This window comes from Centruroides sculpturatus, unplaced genomic scaffold (genome assembly GCF_000671375.1).
Source record: "Centruroides sculpturatus isolate CEXI.00-Female unplaced genomic scaffold, Cexi_2.0 scaffold330, whole genome shotgun sequence".
Taxonomy (NCBI): Eukaryota; Metazoa; Arthropoda; class Arachnida; order Scorpiones; family Buthidae; genus Centruroides; species Centruroides sculpturatus.
In genome coordinates, this window is record NW_019384592.1 from 404,756 (window position 1) to 421,906 (window position 17,151).

The 17,151-nt window shown below is 29.7% G+C and overlaps 1 protein-coding gene across 1 annotated transcript in view; it reads right to left on the bottom strand.

The window, feature by feature from the left end:
- LOC111624797 (brefeldin A-inhibited guanine nucleotide-exchange protein 3-like) overlaps positions 1–17,151 on the bottom strand; it is a 109,218-nt gene that overhangs the window by 40,341 nt on the left and 51,726 nt on the right. Inside the window, exons 15-20 of the mRNA XM_023367748.1 lie at positions 8,772–8,879; positions 8,089–8,307; positions 7,720–7,960; positions 2,921–3,082; positions 2,597–2,849; positions 2,296–2,475 (exon numbers count right to left, since the gene is read on the bottom strand). Of these exons, the coding sequence (XP_023223516.1) occupies positions 2,296–2,475; positions 2,597–2,849; positions 2,921–3,082; positions 7,720–7,960; positions 8,089–8,307; positions 8,772–8,879 (1,163 nt within the window). The remainder of the gene's footprint in view (positions 1–2,295; positions 2,476–2,596; positions 2,850–2,920; positions 3,083–7,719; positions 7,961–8,088; positions 8,308–8,771; positions 8,880–17,151) is intronic.

Here is a 17,151-nt window from a genome sequence, read left to right on the forward strand (position 1 = left end):
TATATATATATATAACTTACTCAGTATTATCTAATAATAGTGGAAAAAATAAGTTTTCTTCTTCACAAGGATTTTTCCTTTCAAGATGGTTCAACATTGGCACAGGTGGACGAGAAACGGCAGTCTGATTATGACAACTGAAGTATATATTTTCTATTTCCAATATATAACTACAGCATCTATTTGTAAAGAAAAATTTATTTATTTTGTAAGAAATTTAAAACTATGTAAACAGAGATAACCATTGTTTCTATAAATATATAAAAATCAATAACGATTTTAGTAGAATGTTACAGAAAAAAATATAATAAAATATAGTTTTATCAATTTTTAGTATTGTAATATGATAGGACAACTAAACAATTCAATTTGTTTTTCAATTATGATTCTTAATTTTTAATTATATTATCATCAGAAAAATAGACTCACAATTTTCATTAAAATATAATTTAAAAAAGTATCTTTTGTTACTACAATATACCATTAAAAAATATGCAAATATCAATACTTATTGCATGTATATAAATTTTTATCACACTCATTATTTTGTAATATAATATTTAAAACCTTTCCTTGAACCATGATTGTAATTTATATTACAAAATGGTGCATTTCTTTCCTCCTCAAACAGGAACCATATAGCAGTTATTTTGCCAAATTAATTTGTTTCTTAATAATATCACTTTTTACAAAAGACATTTTGGACTCTCTTAGGTTATTACAACAAATAGTTGAGAAAATCCAGACCAAAATCCAAACTTAAACTTCTACTAATACATTAAACTTTCTTCCTGTAAATTCTTTTAAAAACTAAAAATTTTCCTTTTTTTCATAGAACCAAAAAATCCTTTTCCCCATTCAATAAATTAGTTTCTCCATTCTTATCTACATTATTGCACTAAGGATGAATTCTTAGTAAGTCAATACTGCAATTTGCATCTTCTACAAATTTCTAAAATCTTTTATTTAATAACAATATGTGCTCTTTTATTTAAATTATTTTTATTTTTCATATAAATACATTTTCTTTAAATTTCCAACAGCAGTTATCTTTATCATAATTTATTATTTTAACATTTTTCCTCATCTACATTACAACCATTAACTGTAGAAAGCTCTAAAAAAACCAACTTACTTCTATAATTAATATTTTTTAAATCTGATACTGTATATGCTTTTTCAATATAACTCCAAATTTTATTTTTGTATTACATGTTTTATGTTTTGTAAGCAGTCGTGTTTGTATTCTGTGATGTATGTAAATGGAAATCTTATCTAAATATACAAATTCATTGTAAGATAAGATAAATGATTGCACCAAACCTTTAGAATATTTGTGATGTGTAAATTTTAAAATTAAATCATTGTAGAGGAACTGATTTGCAACTGATGAAAGACTGAGTCCGAAATACACTTTGTAAAATGTGACATCATAAAGAAATAAAGTAATTCAGAAAAACAACTGCTATGTGATTCCTATTTGAAGAAAAAAATGCCCCATTTTAGAATATAATATTTAATAATATTTTTAATTTGTATAAGAAAAACTATTTTCCATAATATTTATTAATAAGATGATAACTGCAAAAATTATGTGCGTACATAAAGTAAGCATTTTACAAAACTGTCTAAAATTTGTATTCCTTCTTATTCTAATCGATAAAATGTTAGTTTTTAAATTTGTTTTCTCTTAAAACAGAAATATATTTCCTGATAATGATGTAATCAAAAATAATATAAGTAAATGTAAGTAAAAAGAACAAAAGTAAAATAAGGTAGTCCTTGGTTTACGCCNTCTTCTAAGACAGATATTTTTAAAAAAATATTTTAATGCAAACAATAAAACTAATTCTAATAAAAGTATAAAATAAAGACACAGTTGCTCTGTTCAAATTAAATAAATCATACTATTTGTTAAATAATAAAAACTCCCCAAGAATATTCATAAATCCTTGGAACAGCATGAGTTACACAAATAAAAATGCTACATTAGAGTTTGAGAAATTGTAATATTAAATATACTTTAGAAAGTCAAAAGATATATTATAAATATTTGCCATTAGATGTAGGTTATTGGGGTGCGTATTAGGTAAGATATTCAAAAATCCTCAGCAAACAATTTTTAAAAATATTTGATCATATTTTAAAAGTAATTTTTGAGTTCAATAAACAAATTTGAAATATTAAATAGAATATTTCTTTATACATTAAAACTCATTTCTGTTAGTAAAAATTTAATTAAATTTTCTATTCATCAATCTATTTTCTATTAAAAATAATTTCAAATATGTATACCTGTTCTTGAACATCAATATCACATAATTCCAAACACAAAAGATTTTCAAATGGTTTGAAGAGAGCTTCATTAAAATGAAAATATGGCAATTCTGTATGAGTAGATAGTAAAACACTGACAATATCATGAATAGTTGTTACAGCTTTCTTAGAAATTACTCTATCTTGATGACAAGCTGCCTAAAAATGTGAAAAGATAACTTTCAGAAACAAAAATTCAAAAATATAATTTATTTTTTAATAAAGGAACTAAAATTATTGCAATAGCAGCTACACGTTATTAAAATGATATATTTTCTACCTCAACAAAATGAGGGGCAGTTACACTCCAAGCTTTCATGATATGAATTAACGGTCGACCTCCTCGAGCACAGCGCAGCATCACGTCTCCCAGACGATACAATAAGAGAGCATTTCCGTGATTTCCAGAAAAATAGGAATTTGTTTTATAACAACATTTAGAAAATAGTTGATTTTGGCTGGCAGCACATAATTCGATTAAAAATTCTATTAAGGCAGAAAGATTTAATTTGTTTGCCGCATCTTCAAATAACCTGAAATGTTATCAAGACTGACTTTAATTTGTTGTATTTGTAGAAACATTTTGAATCATTTTATTGTTTACCTATCCACTAGCTGAGAGAGACCTTCAATTACTTCATGAAGGTGAATTCCTTTTATTATATCACAATTAGTTTTAGATGGACTTCCTTGCATTAATAATTCACCAATGTTGACAGTAGGAGGTAATGGTGTTCCTGGCATGGAGGCAGGTTCTACACAATCACTAAAAAAATAATTTCATATATTAATGTGTATGTCAAAGAAATATTAAAATAATATTGAGTGCTATGTTAATCGTACATAACATATAAAAATGTTGCAAATAAATTAATGAAATCAACTATAAATTTTTATTTCACAATAAATTTTAAAAGTATGCATGGATAAAAGTAAACAGATTGAAAGATAGTAGAGAAACTGCACAACTTTGTTGTATTACTATAGAATTGAGACAAAGTATTGAGTTTTTGTAATTAAAATTTTTAAATTAGTATTAATACATATAACTTCTAATTGGAATGTCTTATAACCTGAAGGCCTGTAAATTGAGTCGAAAACGTCTGTTAGAACTATAAAAAAGTGCTGGAAACGTATAAAAAAGGTGTGTTTTTTATATACGTATAAATTATCTTTTGCTCTATCTAACCCAAGCACTTACATGTTTGTATGTATATATTTGGGTATTGTGAGATGTGAAAAAATTCGATTTTCGTTTGGGCTGTGGGAAATAACATAAAACAATGGTTTAATCTACAAAAAAAATGTACACCAAATTCCACAGTACCCAATATATCAGCCCAAAAACTCTGCACAATACTCAGCCCAACAAAAGTGCTAGATCACCAGTACACAAACTTCTACACAAGCACAAAGAAAGCTAACGCGAACATAAACTTAATACATAAAATCTTATAGTGGGTATTAATACTATCTTAAAAACTAGTCTACATAATATTACTAAATCTAACAAAAAAAAAAAAAACTTTTCTTCTGAAGAGAATGATGTATTCCAGGTGCACATCAAAGTCAGTTAATATTGTCCAGTTTCCTGCACTCGGATCTCAAAATCTACTTCTCCCCAAATCTCAGGCTGTTGACTTTGGCTTTGAACGTCTACTTAATGACTCCTTCCTTCAATTAGAAAATTCTTGGAAATTCCATAATCCTGCATCTGCAGGCATATAGAAACACTATTGGTAATTCAATGATCCAAAACTATGGTTTAATATGTTTATTTTGGTTGATTACATACATACCTATATGCATTTTGGGCCAACATACATTTTACGGCCTCTCATCAGTAATTTGTATTGAATCAACCATCTTCTTAAAAATGAAAGGACACAAACCTGACATTGTACATACTTCTCAGATACATATAGCAAATGATACAAACGGATACAGCAAAAATGAAAGTATGCTTACTTCCTAAACATCTGCAGACAAAGGATTACAGAATTTCCAAGAATTTTCTAATTAGAATATAGCTGGTATCACAACAAGAAAGGAAATATCCTTCCTTTGGCTTCACAATCCATGTCCGAAGTGTTCCATCTCTCCAGCCAAAAAGTTAGTTCTCCTCATAGATTAATTATATCTAGAGGGTTCACTCCTTATTCACCTAATGATAATTTTAGTCATGACATTTTCCCTAAATCAGCCAATCAGCATCTTTCTGCCAAGGGTGGCATTCCTGTGCACTGTCGTCATAATATTTGACATCTTTTACACGTAACTTCTAACAAATCACATGACTGTATGATTATTATTAATTTGTAACAGTTTGATTTAATTACTTTTGATAAATAGTATAGCTTTAAAATATGAATTGAGGAATTTTGTAAACATATTTTATCACATTGTGATAGCAAACTTTATAAATTTATATATTTTTTAAAATCTTCAAAATTTGGCATGAAATATATAATAAACCAATTATTTTGTGTATTGCAAATAAAAATTTAAAAAAAAATAATCAGTTTTCTACATGTATTAATTCCTTAGAATGTTCATAAAAAATGTATTTTTATTTAAAATATGAAATAAAATGTGTGATAAATAATGACCAGTTATAATGAATTGTAACTCATTATAACTGATAACAGGCAGGCCAGGAGGCATACAGGTGCTATATGGTGTCTCTGTCTACAATTGCCACAAGTGGTCCTCTAGTCTGGCCAAACTCCTAGGCTGTCCAACTTGGCATCCCAAGTGATCCCAGAAGTGTTCAATCGGTGACAAATCAGAGAACTGGGCAGGCCAGGAAAGTGTGGCAATGTGGCAGAGGAAGTCCAGTGACACCATAGCTGTGTGGTTGAGCATTGTTTTGTTGGAAAATGGCTCTTGGGAGCCCTGTCATAAGAGGCAACACATGTGGTTGTAAGATGTCACTAACATACTGCTGGACTGTCATGGTTCCTTGGATTACTACTACAGGTGACTGGTACCACACCCCAGACCAAACCAGCTGTGGGGTAGTGTGCTGCTCCAAAGCATAGGCAAGATTAAGGGGTTCATCACAGGGCCTCCAGCCACAGACACAGCAATTGTCAGTGCCCAAACTGAAACTGGGTTCATCACTGTAGACGATCTGGTTCCATTCTGTTGCAGTCGTCTGTCGGGAACAACACTGATCCAAATGGAGGCAACAGTGAGTGGCTGTCAATAGCAACATATGTAATGGCTGCTGCAATAACAGATGTTCCTCACCGAGGCATCTTGAAATGGTACGGACAGACACTTCGTCCTGTAATGATGGCATCTCCTGTGTCTGGATGGCAGACAATGATACAGTTGGCTGGCTGTGTGCATGCTTGTCAGTGGACCAGTGGCCCTCTCAAACTAGTGGTCTGCCGAGGGCATCCTGAGCCTGGGTGTCATGTGCAAGCTCTTTCTTGTCCACTAGTCCCAACACTTCCTCATAGTGTTGTTAGAACGACCTAGATTGTGTGCTATTCGGCAAGGTGACTATCTGGCTTCTCTCAACCTGATGATCCTTCTCCTCTCAAACTTGGTTAGTTGTTCATATGGTCTTCAATTGTGATGTAAAGGCATCTCTAGTAATATAGCATCTCTCTACAATGGATAAACTGCAGATAGGATGCCTTTATATGCTTTTTTATAGGTCAAGGGAGATGCACTTTAATGCCCTCTGCTGGCAGTATGCAATGAACCATCATGCTATAACTCTAATCATTTCCACTCCTGCTTGAGACTTATTTGCTTGCTAAGTTTTGCAGTGATACAAAACTCCTCCTTGGTGAGCTAATTTTTGTGGCAATAAGTGTACTTATAGATATTGTTATCCCTCGTACAACATGGCACTTCTACAACATGGTTTTGTTCTAACACAATTCAAGAATTTAGGAAATCCTCCATATAAAATTTCACAATTTTTAAGTGTAAATTCCATTATGTGATATTTTTTTATTCAAGTAAGCATGCATGTTGTCTCAAATTTGCCCAGGAATTTTAGAATATTGAAATTTTCAATTTGTTTTGTGCCTTTTTTCAGGTTTACTTTAACGAAAACTGATAGGACAAGGAAGAAAAAATTACGCTATCTTTCCTATCAACCAAGTGTCATCGTCAATGCTTTCAGACTTTAGCCTTTAACATTTTCACTGTGTTTTGTTTTTATACATTAATCTTCATATATAGTAAAGTTTATTTAAATATTTTTAGGTAAGTGTTATTAAATTTTTTTAAACGTAGGTAAGTAATCATTCATAAAAGTGATGAATGAAATTCGGTGTTATCTCAGTATTTGAACAATTTGGTATTCAAACTCAAATTCTAGAAAAAAAATCACTCAGTACTCAACTGAACAAACGCAACCTGCTAAAACATATTTTCAATTAATAACATATTTTAATTTTGTCATTCATAAAAAAATTTTTTATCATAAAATTTAAAAACAAATAAAGATGTTGCTGATATTTCTGATCAAGATCAACAAAAAAGCTCAGAAGACCACAATACTTTGTAAAAAGAAAATGCTGTGATTTAACTAAAATTAATGTTAATGCGTAATATAATAATTTTGATTGTGATTGTTAGCTATTTATTGGTGGAAATAAATTATTGATTGCTTTAATAAACACATTTCTCTTAGTAACGAAAAAGAATAGTATACTTTTATTAACTTTTGGAACCTAGTCCTATGTTTTGCATTAGTCTTTTGTTTCATATAACATGGATTCACATAACACAACACTTTTTTGAACACAACTACTGTGTTATACAAGGGATACCTGTAACTGATTCATAATTAATGATTAATTATAGATAATTTATAATGGCTAATTGGTCATTGGTTCTATATAATGATAAACACAATATATTAATATGTAATAATAATAATGTTTAAATTTAACAACTTTAGTATTAAATTTTTCTGTAATTGAAGTTATATTATGAAACTTAACTGTAATTATTAATCAAATATAATTATTAATGAATTAANATATAGTTAAATAAATGTTGCAGAATTTGCTGTAATACTTAATTTTGTTATGTAACGATGATCGGGTTTTTACATCTTTCATCATTATAAGTCGAATTTAATAGGACACGTATAGTTCTGTGTAAGTATGCAGGGCCTGGAGATAGAAAAGGCTCCTTTTTATCTTATTTGGATCTTTATTTTTGTTAGTAAAAATAGCATTAATATATAGGGACAGGAACCACTCGAACCCCTAAGTTTTCTTGGGGCCTGGGAAAATATTCCAGCTCTTCCCCCTCTCGACGGTCCTGCAATTACGAATTTTTTATATTGTTACTTTAATAAGTGTATTAAAGTATTTAAATAATGATAAATGAAAATATTCTCAAAATTTGTTGCATTTCATAAATTATTACCTGAAAACATGTTTCCAACAATCTGAACTATGACTTCCTAACTCCAATCCTCTACTTAGGATAACATCCATACTGAGAATGTGAGAGGTATGAAGTCTTAAATTTTTGTTCTTTCCTATTAATACTGATTTTTTAATTTTGTGTTTATCACATTTTGAAGAAGTAAATTTTTCATCTTGTAATAATGGACAAGAAACTGATGCCAATAGTGAAAACACAACTCCACATCTTGACTGAAGTCCTATAAAATTAAAATTATATAAGATGCTGCAATTCATTCACTGTATTTAATAGAAATTTATTGATAAACTTATACAAGAAAGCTGATTTAAATATTTTTCAAAGACTTCATTAAACACACACATTTACCTAAAATATTACATAATTTCGCAGCTCTTTGTAAACCATCTAAACTTTCTGCTATAGCATCTTTGGCACGACGATGCTCTTCTTTTGCACCATCCGTCCCTAATAAAAGACCGAGTGTACCAGTCACTCCACATGAATTAGTACCATTAAGCAATACAGAAAGAATTTCCAAGGCTGCATCCCAGCATCCTGTTAATACTCTTCTGCTAAATTTTATTCCTAATGAAAGAATTATTTTCTATAATAATTGTATTTTTTATATCTATCAGTATTAGATAAACAAAAAATCATTTTTATATCATGTTTATGAAAATTTATTGTTAATTAAATTATAAGTAAAATTTGTAAGGAAATTGTCTTCAATGAAACATCTTTTACAACTTTTTATATGAAAAAATATTTAAAATGTTGTATAAAGTTACATTTATTCATAACTATAAAGCATTATTAGTATTCTTTGTCCATTCCCTCTTAATTATATTTGGATATTTCATGGAAAATTTCAGCATTTTTGACAAAGAATTAAATTCATCATTAAGTCATTCTTGTTTTTTTTAGGAATTATTAACATAGTATAAGTTAAATTAACTTGAGCTATCAGTTACTGAAAACATCAAAATCTTTAAATGATAAAATATAGTAGTTTATTTATGTAACAATATAAAAATATATTATATTAATACCTGCTTCAATTATAGGAGAATTCTGAGTATGCGTTGCAGCTCTTTCTAATCTTCGATAATCAGACAAATATTGGTCTCCAGGAAAATCCATTCCAATTGCCTTTATATCTGAAACATTTACAACCGAAGGAGAATCAACACCAAACTGCAATCCTAAAGAAAAACAGGATGGGAACAAATAAAAATAAATCTATCTACGAAAACAAATTAATATATAATAAGTACAATATAATATTATTTCAAAACAAAACATCAAGAAAGAATGAACAAAGTGTCTTAAATTTCACATAAATTATGTATAAAATATGTATACATAAGTGTATATAATTTTGTTATTAAATATGTTTGAGTTAAATAATATTATTTTCAATAAAGTCAAAATTTTAACAAAAAATTCACTACTTATATAGAAATTCTTGATTTTAAAATAGAAATATATCAACTATTATTGAAGGAATTAAGAATTATTTAAATATATTAAAGTACAAATTTTGTAATAACAATTAACAGATGTCATTATGTTGAATTAGAACTAAATAAATGAAAAAAAATGTGTGAAATGAAACTGAACAGATGAAAAAAACAAATATCTGTGTAATACCATACATACTGTATGTAAACATATTAAATATCTGTTAGTCAGTTTAAAAATTTTGGAATTTAATTTAAAATTACTTATATATGAATTATGTTGCCTAATATCCTGAGAAATGTCCTTTAAAATCTTCAACAAAATTCAACTTTGTAATTCTTAATATTAATAAAATCCTAGCATAGTCCTATTTAGATCTCAGGCATATTTAAATGCATTTAAAAGTAAACATCTCATTATAGATAATATAAAATTCAAATTAAATAATGCTATGCACAAACAAATTCACATTTAAATACTGAAGTATCATTTCAATTTTTAAAAATAATTCTTGTAAAAAATTCAGTCTCCTTGTTACAGGTATGCATTGCTACATGGTTATCAAAAGATAACCATTTCCACACGTTAGAGAGGGTGTCACCATCAGATATATCAATGAAATTGTCTCAATATAATAATGACTGTTCAAACTTTAGAAGTTCTACAATTTTGGGATTTGACAAAACTTTTAAAAAAATTAGCAATTCAAAAATTATAAAAATCACTGAAAGTCTATGGATTTACCTCAGTAATCTTCAAAGACAATATAATCAATATATACAATGACAACTCCAGTCTTTATCCAAAAATAATTGAGACTGAGATTTTTCAGTCTGAAATGTTATCGTGTTTCCATTAAAACAGTTTATACAGAAGTCCTGTAGCAATGTCTTTTAAATATATAGAAAATATTTTGAATAGCTTTAAATGTTCAAATAATTCAAAATAATTTTTAGAATATTTGCNACACAAAAGATTTTCAAATGGTTTGAAGAGAGCTTCATTAAAATGAAAATATGGCAATTCTGTATGAGTAGATAGTAAAACACTGACAATATCATGAATAGTTGTTACAGCTTTCTTAGAAATTACTCTATCTTGATGACAAGCTGCCTAAAAATGTGAAAAGATAACTTTCAGAAACAAAAATTCAAAAATATAATTTATTTTTTAATAAAGGAACTAAAATTATTGCAATAGCAGCTACACGTTATTAAAATGATATATTTTCTACCTCAACAAAATGAGGGGCAGTTACACTCCAAGCTTTCATGATATGAATTAACGGTCGACCTCCTCGAGCACAGCGCAGCATCACGTCTCCCAGACGATACAATAAGAGAGCATTTCCGTGATTTCCAGAAAAATAGGAATTTGTTTTATAACAACATTTAGAAAATAGTTGATTTTGGCTGGCAGCACATAATTCGATTAAAAATTCTATTAAGGCAGAAAGATTTAATTTGTTTGCCGCATCTTCAAATAACCTGAAATGTTATCAAGACTGACTTTAATTTGTTGTATTTGTAGAAACATTTTGAATCATTTTATTGTTTACCTATCCACTAGCTGAGAGAGACCTTCAATTACTTCATGAAGGTGAATTCCTTTTATTATATCACAATTAGTTTTAGATGGACTTCCTTGCATTAATAATTCACCAATGTTGACAGTAGGAGGTAATGGTGTTCCTGGCATGGAGGCAGGTTCTACACAATCACTAAAAAAATAATTTCATATATTAATGTGTATGTCAAAGAAATATTAAAATAATATTGAGTGCTATGTTAATCGTACATAACATATAAAAATGTTGCAAATAAATTAATGAAATCAACTATAAATTTTTATTTCACAATAAATTTTAAAAGTATGCATGGATAAAAGTAAACAGATTGAAAGATAGTAGAGAAACTGCACAACTTTGTTGTATTACTATAGAATTGAGACAAAGTATTGAGTTTTTGTAATTAAAATTTTTAAATTAGTATTAATACATATAACTTCTAATTGGAATGTCTTATAACCTGAAGGCCTGTAAATTGAGTCGAAAACGTCTGTTAGAACTATAAAAAAGTGCTGGAAACGTATAAAAAAGGTGTGTTTTTTATATACGTATAAATTATCTTTTGCTCTATCTAACCCAAGCACTTACATGTTTGTATGTATATATTTGGGTATTGTGAGATGTGAAAAAATTCGATTTTCGTTTGGGCTGTGGGAAATAACATAAAACAATGGTTTAATCTACAAAAAAAATGTACACCAAATTCCACAGTACCCAATATATCAGCCCAAAAACTCTGCACAATACTCAGCCCAACAAAAGTGCTAGATCACCAGTACACAAACTTCTACACAAGCACAAAGAAAGCTAACGCGAACATAAACTTAATACATAAAATCTTATAGTGGGTATTAATACTATCTTAAAAACTAGTCTACATAATATTACTAAATCTAACAAAAAAAAAAAAAACTTTTCTTCTGAAGAGAATGATGTATTCCAGGTGCACATCAAAGTCAGTTAATATTGTCCAGTTTCCTGCACTCGGATCTCAAAATCTACTTCTCCCCAAATCTCAGGCTGTTGACTTTGGCTTTGAACGTCTACTTAATGACTCCTTCCTTCAATTAGAAAATTCTTGGAAATTCCATAATCCTGCATCTGCAGGCATATAGAAACACTATTGGTAATTCAATGATCCAAAACTATGGTTTAATATGTTTATTTTGGTTGATTACATACATACCTATATGCATTTTGGGCCAACATACATTTTACGGCCTCTCATCAGTAATTTGTATTGAATCAACCATCTTCTTAAAAATGAAAGGACACAAACCTGACATTGTACATACTTCTCAGATACATATAGCAAATGATACAAACGGATACAGCAAAAATGAAAGTATGCTTACTTCCTAAACATCTGCAGACAAAGGATTACAGAATTTCCAAGAATTTTCTAATTAGAATATAGCTGGTATCACAACAAGAAAGGAAATATCCTTCCTTTGGCTTCACAATCCATGTCCGAAGTGTTCCATCTCTCCAGCCAAAAAGTTAGTTCTCCTCATAGATTAATTATATCTAGAGGGTTCACTCCTTATTCACCTAATGATAATTTTAGTCATGACATTTTCCCTAAATCAGCCAATCAGCATCTTTCTGCCAAGGGTGGCATTCCTGTGCACTGTCGTCATAATATTTGACATCTTTTACACGTAACTTCTAACAAATCACATGACTGTATGATTATTATTAATTTGTAACAGTTTGATTTAATTACTTTTGATAAATAGTATAGCTTTAAAATATGAATTGAGGAATTTTGTAAACATATTTTATCACATTGTGATAGCAAACTTTATAAATTTATATATTTTTTAAAATCTTCAAAATTTGGCATGGAATATATAATAAATCAATTATTTTGTGTATTACAAATAAGAATTTAAAAAATAATCAGTTTTCTACATCACAGTGATAGCAAACTTTAGAAATGTATATATTTTTTAAAATCTTCAAAATTTGGTATGGAATATATAATAAACCAATTATTTTGTGTATTGCAAATAAAAATTTAAAAAAAAATAATCAGTTTTCTACATGTATTAATTCCTTAGAATGTTCATAAAAAATGTATTTTTATTTAAAATATGAAATAAAATGTGTGATAAATAATGACCAGTTATAATGAATTGTAACTCATTATAACTGATAACAGGCAGGCCAGGAGGCATACAGGTGCTATATGGTGTCTCTGTCTACAATTGCCACAAGTGGTCCTCTAGTCTGGCCAAACTCCTAGGCTGTCCAACTTGGCATCCCAAGTGATCCCAGAAGTGTTCAATCGGTGACAAATCAGAGAACTGGGCAGGCCAGGAAAGTGTGGCAATGTGGCAGAGGAAGTCCAGTGACACCATAGCTGTGTGGTTGAGCATTGTTTTGTTGGAAAATGGCTCTTGGGAGCCCTGTCATAAGAGGCAACACATGTGGTTGTAAGATGTCACTAACATACTGCTGGACTGTCATGGTTCCTTGGATTACTACTACAGGTGACTGGTACCACACCCCAGACCAAACCAGCTGTGGGGTAGTGTGCTGCTCCAAAGCATAGGCAAGATTAAGGGGTTCATCACAGGGCCTCCAGCCACAGACACAGCAATTGTCAGTGCCCAAACTGAAACTGGGTTCATCACTGTAGACGATCTGGTTCCATTCTGTTGCAGTCGTCTGTCGGGAACAACACTGATCCAAATGGAGGCAACAGTGAGTGGCTGTCAATAGCAACATATGTAATGGCTGCTGCAATAACAGATGTTCCTCACCGAGGCATCTTGAAATGGTACGGACAGACACTTCGTCCTGTAATGATGGCATCTCCTGTGTCTGGATGGCAGACAATGATACAGTTGGCTGGCTGTGTGCATGCTTGTCAGTGGACCAGTGGCCCTCTCAAACTAGTGGTCTGCCGAGGGCATCCTGAGCCTGGGTGTCATGTGCAAGCTCTTTCTTGTCCACTAGTCCCAACACTTCCTCATAGTGTTGTTAGAACGACCTAGATTGTGTGCTATTCGGCAAGGTGACTATCTGGCTTCTCTCAACCTGATGATCCTTCTCCTCTCAAACTTGGTTAGTTGTTCATATGGTCTTCAATTGTGATGTAAAGGCATCTCTAGTAATATAGCATCTCTCTACAATGGATAAACTGCAGATAGGATGCCTTTATATGCTTTTTTATAGGTCAAGGGAGATGCACTTTAATGCCCTCTGCTGGCAGTATGCAATGAACCATCATGCTATAACTCTAATCATTTCCACTCCTGCTTGAGACTTATTTGCTTGCTAAGTTTTGCAGTGATACAAAACTCCTCCTTGGTGAGCTAATTTTTGTGGCAATAAGTGTACTTATAGATATTGTTATCCCTCGTACAACATGGCACTTCTACAACATGGTTTTGTTCTAACACAATTCAAGAATTTAGGAAATCCTCCATATAAAATTTCACAATTTTTAAGTGTAAATTCCATTATGTGATATTTTTTTATTCAAGTAAGCATGCATGTTGTCTCAAATTTGCCCAGGAATTTTAGAATATTGAAATTTTCAATTTGTTTTGTGCCTTTTTTCAGGTTTACTTTAACGAAAACTGATAGGACAAGGAAGAAAAAATTACGCTATCTTTCCTATCAACCAAGTGTCATCGTCAATGCTTTCAGACTTTAGCCTTTAACATTTTCACTGTGTTTTGTTTTTATACATTAATCTTCATATATAGTAAAGTTTATTTAAATATTTTTAGGTAAGTGTTATTAAATTTTTTTAAACGTAGGTAAGTAATCATTCATAAAAGTGATGAATGAAATTCGGTGTTATCTCAGTATTTGAACAATTTGGTATTCAAACTCAAATTCTAGAAAAAAAATCACTCAGTACTCAACTGAACAAACGCAACCTGCTAAAACATATTTTCAATTAATAACATATTTTAATTTTGTCATTCATAAAAAAATTTTTTATCATAAAATTTAAAAACAAATAAAGATGTTGCTGATATTTCTGATCAAGATCAACAAAAAAGCTCAGAAGACCACAATACTTTGTAAAAAGAAAATGCTGTGATTTAACTAAAATTAATGTTAATGCGTAATATAATAATTTTGATTGTGATTGTTAGCTATTTATTGGTGGAAATAAATTATTGATTGCTTTAATAAACACATTTCTCTTAGTAACGAAAAAGAATAGTATACTTTTATTAACTTTTGGAACCTAGTCCTATGTTTTGCATTAGTCTTTTGTTTCATATAACATGGATTCACATAACACAACACTTTTTTGAACACAACTACTGTGTTATACAAGGGATACCTGTAACTGATTCATAATTAATGATTAATTATAGATAATTTATAATGGCTAATTGGTCATTGGTTCTATATAATGATAAACACAATATATTAATATGTAATAATAATAATGTTTAAATTTAACAACTTTAGTATTAAATTTTTCTGTAATTGAAGTTATATTATGAAACTTAACTGTAATTATTAATCAAATATAATTATTAATGAATTAAAATCCTAAATATATAATAATCTTAGGCTTAAAAAAAATCCTAAAACCCATATTGATTTTATCAGTGATAATATCATAAGTATTAGTAAAGTTTTATCAATTTAAATAAAAAAAAAATAATAATAATACATATATATATATAGTTTTAAAAATATTGGAGATTGAGCTATTTCCCACATCACAACAACAATGCATTTATACATAATACACACACACACACCTGAAATATTACTTACTTGTATAAACATGATTACTAATTAAATTATATTTTTGGGTCATACTTTTTTGGTGTTGTGTTTTAATGATGGAGTGGGACCACCTCATTAAAACATCATTAAAAATGCATTATCATTGGACCTAAGTACATTCTCAAAGTTTTAACAGTCTATCTTAGTTAGAAGTTAATGAAATTTGAGTTGAAAAATTTGAAGATATAATACAAAGCAAATTAAATAAAATGTTTAATAATAAAAATATACTGGTAAGAGCATATTTTTGGGACTTGGAAAAATAAGGGCCAATACTCTTGACATTGGTCCTTATTCTTCTGACTTACAGATTTTACATTTAAGACTTTTTTAATATTCAGTTTTATAATTGTAAAGAAAAATTAAATTTAAAATCACAATTAAATTACTAACATGTAAAAGATAAAATTAACTTCAAATACCTTTTTCTCCAAAAGTGCACGATCCTTTTTTTTCATTAGCCTATCTAAGCAATGGCTTAATTTTTCTCTTTCCTATGAAATAAATTAATTAATCTATAAAAATATAAATGTATATATATTTTTTAATGAAATTTCAATATTCAATTTTATAATTGTAAAGAAAAATTAAACATAAAATCAAATTTTGTTTCTGTTCTTGAATAATCTGTGCTTGAAAAAGAGTTAGTATATACTATGTATCAACTGTATGTAAACTAGACGATACTATATAACTAATAGCAAAGCAAAACGCTTGTATGCTTAAGGCTTTTTTAATATAATAAACAAAATATTTGGATATAAAAATTATTTCTCAATTTATTAAAAGAATGACCACTAATATAAGGTGATATACTACTTATAAGAATTATATTCAAACCATATGTAGCTTGATCATGCAAATACTGCCTATGTGCATTTTTTAGATATCAACTTCCATCTGGTCAATGGCCATTTACAAATTGGCATCTTTCACAAACCATGCTATGTCCTTGTATCTCTGCCTACTCATGTGATCTCTTTATATACAAAATAGCAGCTTTCAGGGCACTCACAAGGAGGCCTTTACTGTAATCACTGTAGCAATATTGAAGATATGATGAAGAGTTACAATATCTGGAAATGATCACAATAAGGCACAGTTATTGTAAAAATTTAGTATAGGATCTTGCAAAACCCTTCACCAACAAGCACCCCAATTTACCAGCCGTACTATCCAATCAGACTCCAGCATGGATCAAACACATACTCCTACCCATTGTGGTGAGCACGTGGTGATGAATGAATTCTCACAAAGAGACAGGAATATAAAACAATAAAACGTGCTTTATTTTACTGTATGAACATATATACAGGAAAGGTTCGTTGATTCCGACCTCCTTGTTCCTCACTTTAATTAAACAAAGGGAACAAACAACACCGATTGTTGTTTCACAGTGGAGTTAAACTTTTCTTTCGCGTAACAAAGGAGACACTTAATTACTAACTTAAAACTACTTATAACTAGAAGTGGAAAGGAAGAACAAGAATTAGAATAGAATGGGAGAACAAGAATGGAAATTTCTAGTAAGGAACGGGTACCCGAATGGTTGACTGCGGTGGTGGCCACTAGATGATTTCGTCTTGGGATTCTTTTCTTCTATGGGGACGGAGCACATGCGAGGACCCAAA